The 13,560-nt window shown below is 31.7% G+C and overlaps 2 protein-coding genes across 2 annotated transcripts; both read right to left on the reverse strand.

Moving 5' to 3' along the window:
- Window positions 1–507: 507 nt before the first annotated feature.
- Window positions 508–3,036, reverse strand: LOC115989396. The gene is made up of 3 exons (XM_031113068.1): window positions 2,954–3,036; window positions 2,255–2,430; window positions 508–737 (listed from the first exon to the last, which is right to left on the reverse strand). Exons 1-3 carry the CDS (start codon window positions 2,997–2,999, stop codon window positions 546–548), a joined length of 414 nt encoding a protein of 137 aa, XP_030968928.1. The 5' UTR covers window positions 3,000–3,036; the 3' UTR covers window positions 508–545.
- A 5,514-nt stretch (window positions 3,037–8,550) lies between these two features.
- Window positions 8,551–12,603, reverse strand: LOC115989395. Its single transcript, XM_031113067.1, has 4 exons — window positions 11,978–12,603; window positions 11,142–11,772; window positions 10,430–10,605; window positions 8,551–9,250 (listed from the first exon to the last, which is right to left on the reverse strand). The coding sequence occupies exons 1-4, from the start codon at window positions 12,092–12,094 to the stop codon at window positions 9,047–9,049; spliced, it is 1,128 nt and encodes a 375-aa protein (XP_030968927.1). The 5' UTR covers window positions 12,095–12,603; the 3' UTR covers window positions 8,551–9,046.
- Window positions 12,604–13,560: the final 957 nt, after the last annotated feature.

Here is a 13,560-nt window from a genome sequence, read left to right on the forward strand (position 1 = left end):
AGTAAGAAAATTCAAAATAAAAATGGATTAAACTCCAAGGAAGTGGAGAAAATTGATGATTTGAATGGGAGAGGATCTTTTTCTAAAGAAATATGTATATCCAAACCAAAAATCCACTTGTGAATAAATGGATATCTTCCGCCTTAAGAAGGACTCACTGTATCTAACAGTGTAAATTTGATTGAAGATATCAAATAATTTAAAGCATTTGTAAAAATTAAAAAAGAAAAAAAAAGATAAAAGAGGAAACTTTTGTTAATCCGCATTTTCATCAACATAATCAAGGCCACCAAACTAGTTGAACTACCCACTCATCTGCAGACATAATGGTAATTGATCTAAACAATCTCCTAGTTAGACTCAGAGGATTCTTGGTATGTTGTATCGGGGTTTTCAGCAAGATATGATTTGGAACCTTTTCCTCTTTGTTGATCCAATTCTGCATTAAAATCATCATAACAAGTTGCATTTTGCTCATCTTCCTTCTTCTTCTTCTTCAAACCAGTTGAACTACCCATTCATCTGCAGACATAATGGTAATTAATCTAAACAATCTCCCAGTCAGACTCAGAGGATTCTTGGTCTGGTGTATCAGGGTTTTCAGCAAGATATGATTTGGAACCTTTTCCTCTTTGTTGATCCAATTCTGCATTAAAATCATCATAACAGGTTGCATTTTGCTCATCTTCCTTCTTCTTCAACCCCAGTTTTGAAGCAAAGGCTTCATTAGAGTCTTTCTGAAAGAACCAGGAAAACAAGAGAAATACACAAGTTATTATCCATATTGCGATATTGCATTAATTAGTTTCCAACTATAAGACTACACAGCTAAAATGCTAGCTGGAGGTTATTTCCAACTCAAATATTGTTAACTTGTATATTACTATTACTTGGAATGTTCGTTTCAAAGTATCTGTTAGAATCATATATATATATATATATATATATATATATATATATGACATGTGACACATTTTTTAAAGTTCTCTTATTTAGGGTTCTAAAACAACAAAGTTTGTATTTATATCAAAGTATTAGTTTATTAAATTAGCCAATAGAGTAAATGCATATATTAATTATCTATAGTTGAGTATTAATTATTTATATCAAATGACTTATTTATATGATTATTTTTATAAACTCTGTATAAGATAATTTTTAGTTGGAATAATTAAAAAAAAAAATAGAATATGACATTCTTACTCATGTTTAATTGCTTTGACAACAATTGACACAACAACTTAAATCTTAATTCTTTAAATTTCCTAACTCTTTTTAGGCATATAATATATATATGTGTGTGTGTGTGTGTGTGTGGGTGGGTGTGTAATAGAATAAATATATTTATTTTGTTATAGCATAATGAAATTTAATATAATTTTTTTCTAAAATTTATGAGATTTTTTTTTTTTTTTTTTTTTTTTTTTTTTTTAATGTGAGAAACAATTGAAACCCTATATTATGCAACAATTGAAGCAATGTCCAACAGAAAGGGAAAAAATTAGTAACACATAATTAAGAATGTAAAAGATAATAATTGAAGGATATATACATTTTTTAGTAGACATGAAACATGCATATTTATATTAAAAACTATATCACGTAATTTTCAATTTGTGAACACACACACATATAGTGATTTCTATTTTGTCTATAAAATAATTAAATATTATAATTTCTTACAAGGAAATTTATTCAATTTTTTTTATATATCGATAGTTGGAGGATCTGAATCATGAATGTCTCTATTGGAAATTGATGTGCCAACCAATTAAGATATAAGATTCTTGATAAACTTATTGAAATATAGGAAAAAACTAATAATAAGTTGCATTGCACATCGCTAGTTATGGTTAAATGATTAGATTTATCGTTTCCTAATTGCTTAAGCATTAGGAAAGAGAAAGGAAGAAAGTCGTACCTTGAAAGAACTGTCTTTTGATTCTTCACAAGAGACGGTATAAAGTTCACTGCAATATGGTACCATAACAGAATTTTCATTAAGCTGCACTTTATCAGATGGTTGTACAGTTTGTGTGCCTTGCTTGGTAACATCATTCTCTCTAGACCCTCCATCAACGGATCCACAATATCTCTCTGAAATAATGCAGAAAACAAAACATATGGTAACATTCCTCTACAGTTATTGTGTAATTATTGTGTTAATTCATAGCATTGCACATCGCTAGTTATGGTTAAATGATTAGAGTTTCCTAATTGCTTAAGCATTAGGAAAGAGAAAGGAAGACGTAACCTTGAAAGAACTGTCTTTTGATTCTTCACAAGAGACGGTATAAAGTTCACTGCAATATGGTACCATAACAGAATTTTCATTAAGCTGCACTTTATCAGATGGTTGTACAGTTTGTGTGCCTTGCTTGGTAACATCATTCTCTCTAGACCCTCCATCAACGGATCCACAATATCTCTCTGAAATAATGCAGAAAACAAAACATATGGTAACATTCCTCTACAGTTATTGTGTAATTATTGTGTTAATTCATAGTAAGCACCTGATTGCAACAAGGGAGAAAGAGCACAAAAAGAAATGAGAACTTTTTTATTTAGCCTTTAATTAAAAACTTCTGTAGGGAAGCATAGTACACTGTACAACTGTGCATAACACACATAAATAAACTATACATTTATAAGCTTCACATCTAAAATCTTATAACTGCTATAAACAATATGTACTACTAATAAAGAAAGAAATATTTTTTGGGATAAGCACTACTAAAAAAGAATATCCATATAATCCTCAACCCATACGCATGGGCAAGAGAATGGAGGAAAATCAATAATATCTCCAAGCAAATAAATGCTATATGAAGAGAAAGATAAAATGACTACCATTTTCTGCACAAATCAGAGCCTCTGATTCATAAAAATAATATAGTAGCCCCTTCTCGAGAGGTCAGAAGATCCAGAACAATAAGAACAATAAGGTACTTACCAATTGATTGTGTTGAGGTATCACCATAGCGAAGTTCAACTTCCATGACTTTACTCTCACTGGACTCAACCAAACCAATAGAGTCAGGGGGTAGTATGTCATGATTCGTTAATTTTATGAGTCTGATAAAGCCATACTCAAACATTTGGGACAACCAATTAGGATCCCTATCAACAACATCCGAACCATCTTCATAGCTGACCAGAAGACCAGGAAAAGGATGCTTCTTTTCATACACTCTGAGACTGCTCTCAAAGTGTTCTTCCCAATAGGCTTGCTTTAGGATGTCACTAAGATCATCCGAATTAGCAAGATCAGGAGCAGCAGTTGTAATAAGTATCTTGAAATATTCGAACCAAAGGTCAAAAGATCTAAACATAGCCTTGCTTTCTAAAATACACAATTGTATTTCAGTTGGCAAGTTGTCAATAGCACTTCTCAACAGAGATTGGGTCTTAAGACTTAATCTAGCATAATCAGTGCCCATTATAGTCTTTTTATCCTTTGAATGGATATTCTCTTTCCCAAAGGGTTGACATACATAGGCTTCATTTATGGCAGTAGTATTGACTAGGTGAATTTCCAATGCTTGGAGGGTTTTTTGGAAAAGGGTGTGGTGTTTTAGGGTAAAAGCAGCTTGGAGGTTGTCAAGGATAAATTTAATAGAATTTGGTAGTTCTGTGTAGGTTCCATTATGGAATTGCAAACTTCTAGACAAAACTTCCTGCAAAGCAATAACCATGTCACCACTGGAATATGTCACCTCTGCCAGGACAAATTCTTGAAGGGATTTTGATCCATCCAGGTTAACCCTGGAGGATGTGCCTTCATGCATTAGAAAAGGAAGTCTAGCTAAACCCCTTTTGTCTTGAGAATAGCCCTGTGCAAGTGCTTTTCCCTTGTTCTTCCTCTATGCCAAGGAAGTCATACTATTCCACCTACTGGTGTTATAAATATCTATAATCCACTTACTAGTGGTATTTATATTGGCTCCTTTTCTTGCCAAAAAGCATTTGGCATATCAGAGCAAACATCATCAATCATAATTTTTTGAAAATTATCAATTTTTGATTGCAACAATTTATTAGAAAGCTGTTCAGCAATTTTCTTGTATCTAACTTCTTACTTAAGGAAGTTTAGATGTTTGGTTGTGGCATGAATTAGATTTAAAGCATTATTAGTGTCAATTTCAAACTTTGAAGCAAATTTGAATTTTACTTTATGTCCAAAATGATCAGTAGTAATTCCATCATGCTCAGCAAGAAAAGGATAATTCCAAGAATCACTTTATCAGTCATGTTTTTAACAAGAATAGAGGGAATCTTGAAACAGACATTATCATGACAAACATGTGCATTATTCAATTCATATTTAATCTTCATTTGAGTACCATTAGCAGAAACAAATCTTTCAGTTGGTTTTTCAAAATATTTGGAAGGGATTAATCCTTCTTGGATATAGTTCATATCTGCACCAGAATCAATCATAGCAATAACATTGAAATGATAATCATGGGAAACAACAATCTTAACTTTTGTAAACCATTTTGGAGGAAGCATTTTGTCAACAAGATTAAGGTGAGAATCATCAGCAATACCTTTATTAGAAAGAAGAGCCTGTTGACTGGATTCATCTCTATCTTTGTGCTCATCTTGTTCATTATTAGATCGGTGTTTATCAAGGTTTTTATCAATTTTCAACAATAACAATTCTTGTTTAAGATTATTTTTATCACTTTTAATGCTTTTAAATTCGTTTTTTAATTCAATTATTTCTTGTTTAGCAACATTAATTTCATGTTGAAGATCATTAACAGTCAAATATTTGGATTTCGTTTTATTAAATCTTTCCAAAGTTTCTTCAAAGCTTATTGTTGATTTTATTTTTTTAACATTTTCATCTTTTATTAAATTTTTCTTAAGCTTATTGAGATACTCTTGTTTTAATTCAGGGTTCTCAATTTGGCTTATCAAAGTAATTAACAAACTTTCATTTTCTTCACTTTTGGTGAGAACATTAACAGTTTTAATAACATTGCAACAGGAATCTCTACAACCAATTTTAAAATTAGGTGAACCAGAAGATTCATGAGTAAATTGATAGCAAGAATCAGTTGAGGAAGAAAAATCGTCTTCCAAAGAATCAGACGAATTGTTTAATTCAAGGAATCGGAATAAATCTTCTTGGTCTTTATCATCATTATTTTACATGTTAAACTTATTTTTTAACTTACCAGGTTTTTGTTTGCAGTCTTTACTGTAGTGCCCAGGTTTACCACAATTAAAACATTTGCCTTTACCTGATTTCTGTTTATCCTATTTTTTAGAAACATTTTTCTTTTAAGAATAAAAATCATTGGGTTTAACAAAATTGGTTCTATATTTTTTATGGTTATTTTTTATGGTTATAATTTTTGTAACTTTTATCATGTTTTTTCCCTTTTTGCCTGGAATGAGCAATAGGGGGCAAACCATATTGTTCACAGAAATTACCCATTTTATATTTAGTTTTTCTTTTATTCTTAATTAGTATTTTAACAGTTTTTCATCATTGCACATATTAAAACCAAGTTTTTTAATAGTGCTTAAAATATCACCATAAGTTAAACTATCAAAATCAATGGAATCATTTTTACTAATTTACTCTTGTTTTACCTTATGAGCAAATATAGGAGGCAGACTATCAATAAACTTTTCTTTCCAATAAGGCTTCAATTTTTCTGAAGCATAACTCTGGAAATGAAAATATCTTGATACCATCTGTAATCAGACATAGCAAGTCATCTCAAATTGTTCAGATAATCAAAAATTCGATACGAAATATTAAATGGAGTACCAACAAAGTGTTTAAAAACAGTATAGATTAAGGTATTGACACCATTAGAAATACCCCAACCAATACTTTCATCAAAAATGGGCAAACCTTCATCATTATTTTTAACAGCTGTTTTAATAGATTCTCTAGAATCTTCTGTGAGATATGAATCCCACCATCCATGAAAAGTGCCAAAAAAGCCAGTAACAAGAAGGCCAACAATTTCAGGGTGGTCAAGATTATGGTTATTCATATAAGCAATTCCAACCATAGACATATGATCCATTTTATTAATGATTTCTTGTACAAACAAACCATCAATATTCCATTTATAAAGTTTATCAGCAGAAACAGAAAATTGGGTTTCAAAAGATCTTTCTTTAAACTGCATATCAAGAGAAGTAGGTTTTGAATACCAATTTTTTGTAAAAGACATGGGATTGGATTTTCCAATAAATCTTTTAATTTCTGGCAAATCATCATCAAAAGTCTTTTTAACAGAAACAAAAGATAATGAGTCAAAATCTGTATTTTCTGCAAAAACAGTTTCTTTTTCATTTCTTGAAATAGTTTGTGCAGCACTTGTAGAAGTACCCTCAGTTTTAACTTTTAAATTAGAAAGCATTTTCTCAACAATCTCAAGGGTTTTAGCCTGAGAGGTTTTAAAATTCAATTTTTCCCTTTGATTGGGTAAATCAATCAAAGTTTTCTTAAGTTTTGAAGCAACAATTTTTTCAACAATTTTTTCTTCAATACGGTCAAGCTGTTGACCAATAACATTCAATGATTCATTAGTAAAATTTTTTTGTTCAATAATACTAGGAACATGGGTTCTATCATCAGCTATTTTGAAAGGAGAGGCCTTCACTTCAGTCCCTTTACAGTTTACAAGAACTGTCTCAAGGGGCGAGTGGCTAGACCTAACAATGGTTTTATCTTCTTTAACAAAATTTGATTTCTTTATTACATTCAAATAATTTTTTGAAACTTCATCCTTTGAAACATAATAGTTTTCAAGAAAATCAAAAAACAGAATGTGTTTTTTCAATTGATTCATTTTTTTCTTTCCTTTTTCTTTTAACACAGTCTTTTTCAGACTGAGCAAAAGTACTTTGGTAATTGTTCCTTTTATCTTTGTTTTTTGTAGAAACAAATTCATTAAACAAAGCAACCATATCAATTTCAAAGTTCTCATTCAAAACATTTAAAACTCTTAATTGACTTTGAAAAATAGGGGTTTCAATAGGAGGAAAATCGGAAGCAAATGAGACATGGATCTAGCAGATCTAGTCTCTTCTTCTTCTTCTATAATAGTTCTGCTATAAGGAGAGGAAGGTTCTGCTTTAGTAGAGTAAAAAGCAGTGCTAACTTGGGAGTTATCACTTGAAACTCCTTTTAGCTTTAGACCATTAGATTTTTCAAGACTCTTTTGTAAAAAATCATTGAGATCTTGGTCTCTTTTTGAAATACTTTCAAATCTAGCAAAGGAATGTCTTCCTTCATTGATCCTTAAGGGTTGGTTATCATGAAAACTTATTTTAACAATGCCATCAAGATATTGTTGAATATGGGTGAGGTTTAACTCATTAAAAACAGGTTTAGCAGGGGGAGATTCTTGTTCCGACAACCATTCTTTGGGAAGATTAACATCTTCCCATTGAATCATTTTTGGAACTTAGATTCTAGCATCAGATGTTGAACATTGGATTAACATGGTCTTACCAACAGGTTCTCTCTTTATCCTAGCACAAGGATTCAATTGAGTACCCAAAATTCTATAATAAATACAATAAATCAAAGCAAAAGGCTTGCTGCCTTCTTCCATGTTATAACCAGATGTCAAAATATTCAATGTCAAAGCTTTAACAATATTAGGATCATCCAAAGCAAGAGAAATATCAGGATAACAATCAAAATAAACAGGACCATCATACAAAGATGCAATGATCATACCAATTATGTTATCAGAAAAGTTCTTGAATTTAGCATCTCTTAAACACATAAGAACAGAAGCATTAATACCCTTTCAGGTTAGTGGTTTAACAGAAACTTGAACAAGACCAATATGCAAATAACTGAATTTTTTGGCAAGAAAATCATTAATATTTCTTTTAGAAAACAAGCAACATTTTTCATGAGTTTTTGAATTGGAATATGTTTGTTCAACAGTTCTAACTTTGTATTGAGAATAAAAAGTATTTTCAACCCAACTAGTCTTGTAGATGGACTTAGTATCAACCTTAGGGATATTCCATTTTTGGAAATCTGGAAACTCATTTTCTTCAACAGTGTGATCTTCTTCATTTACAATATTAGGAGGACAACCAATCCTGGAGCTGACAGATGAGTTGGATCTCCATAACCTATCCATACTATCCTAGGTTTAACACTCAATTATCATGTTTTTCTTAACACCGTTGTATTTCGTAACACATACCCTAGTCAACCCTATACCTCTCATGCCCTACACACTTTCTCTAGCTTAAATGGGCCTTACTGTTCGGTTTTGGGAATTCACTTTCCGACAAGGGTGGCACCAATGATGGTAAAAAGGGAACACAACAAAGGAGTATCAAAGTTTCGGGTAGACACATACAAACAATAGAGACACAACAACACTATCATTGGCTAGAAAAGAATGGCTCTGATACCACAAAGGGGGTGGAACACAGCGCTGAAGATGGCTATTAAAAAATTTGACAACCCCTTTGTTTCCATCAGATACTAGAGCACCTTGCCAAAATGGGAAAAAGATAATTGGATGAATGTCCAACCCTCAAAACATCTCGTTCTCATTAATGGATACACTTACCAAGGACAATGGCATGAAGGAGACTCTCGTCTATCCTTCAAAGATCCTTATGCTCTTGCAGAATACTGGAGAAGATTGGGAAGCCCTCAATATTTTTAATTTTTCCTTCTATGGAAATATGAAATCTCTAGTAAGCAAATTAAAAATAAAAATGGATTAAACTCCAAGGAAGTGGAGAAAATTGATGATTTGAATGGGAGAGGATCTTTTTCTAAAGAAATATGTATATCTGAACCAAAAATCCACCTGTGAATAAATGGATATCTTCCGCCTTAAGAAGGACTCACTGTATCTAACAGTGTAAATTTGATTGAAGATATCAAATAATTTAAAGCATTTGTAAAAAATAAAAATAAATAAATAAATAAAAAGAGGAAACTTTTGTTAATCCGCATTTTCATCAGCATAATCAAGGCCACCAAACCAGTTGAACTACCCACTCATCTGTAGACATAATGGTAATTGATTTAAACAATCTCCCAGTCAGATTCAGAGGATTCTTGGTCTGGTGTATCAGGGTTTTCAGCAAGATATGATTTGGAACCTTTTCCTCTTTGTTGATCCAATTCTACATTAAAATCATCATAACAGGTTGCATTTTGCTCATCTTCCTTCTTCTTCTTCTTCTTCTTCAACCCTAGTTTTGAAGCAAAGGCTTCATTAGAGTCTTTCTGAAAGAACCAGGAAAACAAGAGAAATACACGAGTTATTATCCATATTGCGATATTGCATTAATTAGTTTCCAACTATAACACTACACAGCTAAAATGCTAGCTGGAGGTTATTTCCAACTCAAATATTGTTAACTTGTATATTACTATTACTTGGAATGTTCGTTTCAAAGTATCTGTTAGAATCACGTGTATATATATATATATATATATATATATGACATGTGGTGCATTCTTTGAAGTTCTCTTTATTTAGGATTCTAAATCAACAAAGTTTGTATTTATATCAAAGTATTAGTTTATTAAATTAGCCAATAGAGTAAATGCATATATTAATTATCGATAGTTGAGCATTAATTATTTATATCAAATGAATTTTTTTTATATGATTATTTTTATAAACTCTGTATAAGATAATTTTTAGTTGGAATAATAACAAAAAAAATAAATAAATAAGAATATGACATTCTTACTCTTGTTTAGTTGCTTTGACAACAATTGACGCAACAACTTAAATCTTAATTCTTTAAATTTCCTAACTCTTTTTAGGCATATAATATATATATATATATATATATATATATATATGTGTGTGTGTGTGTGTGTGTGTGTGTGTGTGTCATAATGAAATTTAATATAATTATTTTGTTATAGCATAATGAAATTTAATATAATTTTTCTAAAATTTATATGAGAATTTTTTATTTTTTTTATATGTGAGAAACAATTGAAACCCTATATTATGCAACAATTGAAGCAATGTCCAACAGAAAGGAAAAAAATTAGTAACACATAATTAAGAATGTAAAAAATAATAATTGAAAGATATATACATACATTTTTTAGTAGGCATGAAACATGCATATTTATATTAACCACTATATCATGTAATTTTCAATTTGTGAACACACACATATAGTGATTTCTATTTTGTCTATAAAATAACTGAATATTATAATTTCTTACAAGGAAATTTATTCAATTTTTTTTATACATTGATAGTTGGAGGATCTAAATCATGAATGTCTCTATTGGAAAGATTCTTGATAAACTTATTGAAATATTGGAAAAAAAAACTCATAATAAGTTGCACGCACATCGCTAGTTATGGTTAAATGATTAGATTTATCGTTTCCTAACGGCTTAAGCATTAGGAAAGAGAAAGGAAGAAAGTTGTACCTTGAAAGAACGGTCTTTTGATTCTTCACAAGAGACGGTATAAAGTTCACTGCAATATGGTACCATAACAGAATTTTCATCAAGCTGCACTTTATCAGATGGTTGAACAGTTTGTATGCCTTGCTTGGTAACATCATCCTCTCTAGACCCTTCATCAACGGATCCACAATACCTCTCTGAAATAATGCAGAAAAAAAAAAACATATGGTAACATTCCTCTACAATTATTGTGTAATTATTGTGTTAATTCATAGTGGACACCTGATTGCAACAAGGGAGAAAGAGCACAAAAAAAATGAGAACTTTTTTATTTAGCCTTTAATTAAAAACTTCTGTAGGGAAGCATAGTACACTGTACAACTGTGCATAACACACGTAAATGAACTATACATTTATAAGCTTCACATCTAAAATCTTATAACTGCAATAAACAATATGTACTACTAATAAAGAAAGAATTATTTTTTGGGACAAGTACTACTAAAAAAGAATATCCATATAATCCTCAACCCATATGCATGGACAAGAGAATGGAGGAAAATCAATAATATCTCCAAGCAAATAAATGCTATACGAAATGCTATATGAAGAGAAAGATAAAATGACTACCATCTTCTGCACAAATCAGAGCCTCTGATTCATAAAAATAATATAATAGCCCCTTCTTGAGAGGTCAGAAGATCCAGAACAATAAGAACAATAAGGTACTTACCAATTGATTGTGTTGTGGTATCACCACAGCGAAGTTCAACTTCCATGACTTTACTCTCCCTGGACTCAACCAAACCAACAGAGTCAGGGGGTAGTATGTCATCACAAGCATCAGCATCTATCTCTTCTGCTATTTTCTTGAAAGAGTTAGACCCTTTGACATCATCTAGAAATGGCAGCAACATTTCCGCTCTACTATCTAATGTCATCTCATTATCAGCTTGGAATTGATGGGATAACTGTCTCACTCTTGAATTCTTCTTTCTAGAGGTTTGTTTCTCCTTAGTAGGATTTTTGTTGATACTAAATTCAACCTTTACATTCGTACCAGTATTGACATTTTCCTCAAAAGATAAACCAATATCCATGCTCTTTATAGGTTCCACAAAAGATGAATCTAGCAAATGATCTCTTTTGGAAGGTCCCTCTTTAAAATGTTTTTCACCAATACATTCTCCAGACTTTTCATGGGTGGTTCCATCAATGTTTCCTGCCACAGACAAGTCAGAATCTTCTTCTTTCTCTATGTCCACAGAAGATGGAGGGAGCACATCTTGCATGACTTCTGAGCTACATTCTCTAACATTCCCATTCTCCATCTCCAACTGGCTTTCATCATTTTGAACCTCATACTGTTCAAGAATGCAGTCAAGTATAAGAGAAACCAAAGCAACATAGCACACATCCAAATTAGTACTACACCCATGAGGTTGTCAAGATATAGATGCTGCTAAGGCACAATCAACATAACATTTACATTCAATAGAAAGCCAAAATTCAACCACCACATAAAACAAAAACAGCATAAAAAGGTCAAAAGGAAATTTAAAAGGATACCTGCTTCACGATCTCATCCATTTCCAAACACATATCTTCTAACTTCTGGAATATGTACCCAACCCATGGAATGACTTTAGATATGTCCTCCATATTGACTTTAAACATGTCCTCCATATTGAACACAAACAACTAAGCTATAATCCACCTTTCAGATGCAGGCCAAAATCACAATTTCTTCACCTCCCACTCACGGGATTACGCTGCAACTATTCTGTTTAATGAGTATTCAACATGCTCAAAAGACATATTAGCAATATATATGAGATTGCTGGACTATTAGCAAAGAAACAGGACAAATGATAAACATAAAAGCAAAACAATCGAATCCAGTGAATGCAACATCTAATTGTCGATTTTTGAAGAATATTGCCCTATATGGTCTACCAGCTAAAATCAAGCCTAACATTTACACATAAACACGGGCATAGCTGACATACAGCCGTGTAAAGCAATCAAGTATGACAAGCATTGACAACAAATTTGCTCAGGTATTGCTAAAGAAGACAAGACACCCTATCGGTGTTCATTCATTAAAATTCGGGTTTGGAGCACAGGAGAAAGTACAACAGAACATGTTGGAACTCATCCTATATAATAGTTATTTTTTTAATAATCCTAATAGTTAAAAATCATGAACAAACTGATCTTGGGTTCATGCTGCAAACTCTCTCGTTGAAACAAAAGATTCATATCACATTTTGAAATTGTAATTCATGAAACTTTTAAGGAGAGTGGGGCCAAAAATCAACACAGTTACTTCTTGCAATATCTAAAGCCAAAACTCTTCATTTAGAAGAGCATCCAAACACCCCTAAAACAAACTGAACTTGACTAATCATCACATTGCCACTGTGGACCCTAAAAGTATCAATCATGGACCATGGTTGCTCTAACTTTCCATAATCAAAAACAATCCCAACATCATAATCTTATTCATGCTCATGCTAACCCCGATAATTATTCAGACACAGATGCTTTCGCCAAAGCTGAGGTTTTATTGCCAAACTGAAAAAAAAAAAAAAAAAAAAAATCCAGCTTTAACATAACTTTAATTGTCAGATTTGGAGTCCGTTTAATTTATCCGAGCTTAATGAGACAACTCATTCAATAACTGGAAACCAAAACAACATTAGATATAGAGAAATCAAAATAACTTAGAATTTAGGACTCAAATTGTTTTTCTTTTGCGTCACTTTGTCATGCAAGAGCACCATACAAACATGAAACACCATGAATCCCCTCTTATTTTTCTTTATACTTTGGCTCTGACGTACAACTTTGTTGTGGTCTAGTGGTCAAGAATTTCAAGGCACTTGAACGAGAATGAGGGGTTGGAGAGTAGCAAACACTGACATTGAAAAAGAACCCAATACCGCAGATGATCAAAAGCCATAAACTACCGCAATGTAACATTAGTAAACCACAAAGATCAACATGCAAATGCGTTTTAAAGTCACGGTATCATTAAAGCTTGTAAAAGTTAAACAAAAGCAAGAGAGCTACATCGAGTACGTAAAATTTTTATTAAAAAAAGGAGCATCAAATTATGATAAGTTTGACCACCACTTACAGGTACTAAT

The sequence above is a fragment of the Quercus lobata genome, chromosome 5 (assembly GCF_001633185.2).
Source record: "Quercus lobata isolate SW786 chromosome 5, ValleyOak3.0 Primary Assembly, whole genome shotgun sequence".
In the NCBI taxonomy this organism is placed as follows: Eukaryota; Viridiplantae; Streptophyta; class Magnoliopsida; order Fagales; family Fagaceae; genus Quercus; species Quercus lobata.

What these genes read in the sequence shown, in the direction of transcription:
- LOC115989396 (XM_031113068.1), bottom strand. Translation starts at nt 2,999, where the DNA reads ATGGAAGTTGAACTTCGCTATGGTGATACCTCAACACAATCAATTG. An exon ending in TACCTCAACACAATCAATTG is followed by an intron (nt 2,431 to 2,953) that starts GTAAGTACCTTA and finishes GCATTATTTCAG; the next exon opens with AGAGATATTGTGGATCCGTT. An exon ending in CAAAAGACAGTTCTTTCAAG is followed by an intron (nt 738 to 2,254) that starts GTTACGTCTTCC and finishes TGGTTCTTTCAG; the next exon opens with AAAGACTCTAATGAAGCCTT.
- LOC115989395 (XM_031113067.1), bottom strand. Translation starts at nt 12,094, where the DNA reads ATGGAGGACATGTTTAAAGTCAATATGGAGGACATATCTAAAGTCATT. An exon ending in TGGATGAGATCGTGAAGCAG is followed by an intron (nt 11,773 to 11,977) that starts GTATCCTTTTAA and finishes ATTCTTGAACAG; the next exon opens with TATGAGGTTCAAAATGATGA. An exon ending in TACCACAACACAATCAATTG is followed by an intron (nt 10,606 to 11,141) that starts GTAAGTACCTTA and finishes GCATTATTTCAG; the next exon opens with AGAGGTATTGTGGATCCGTT.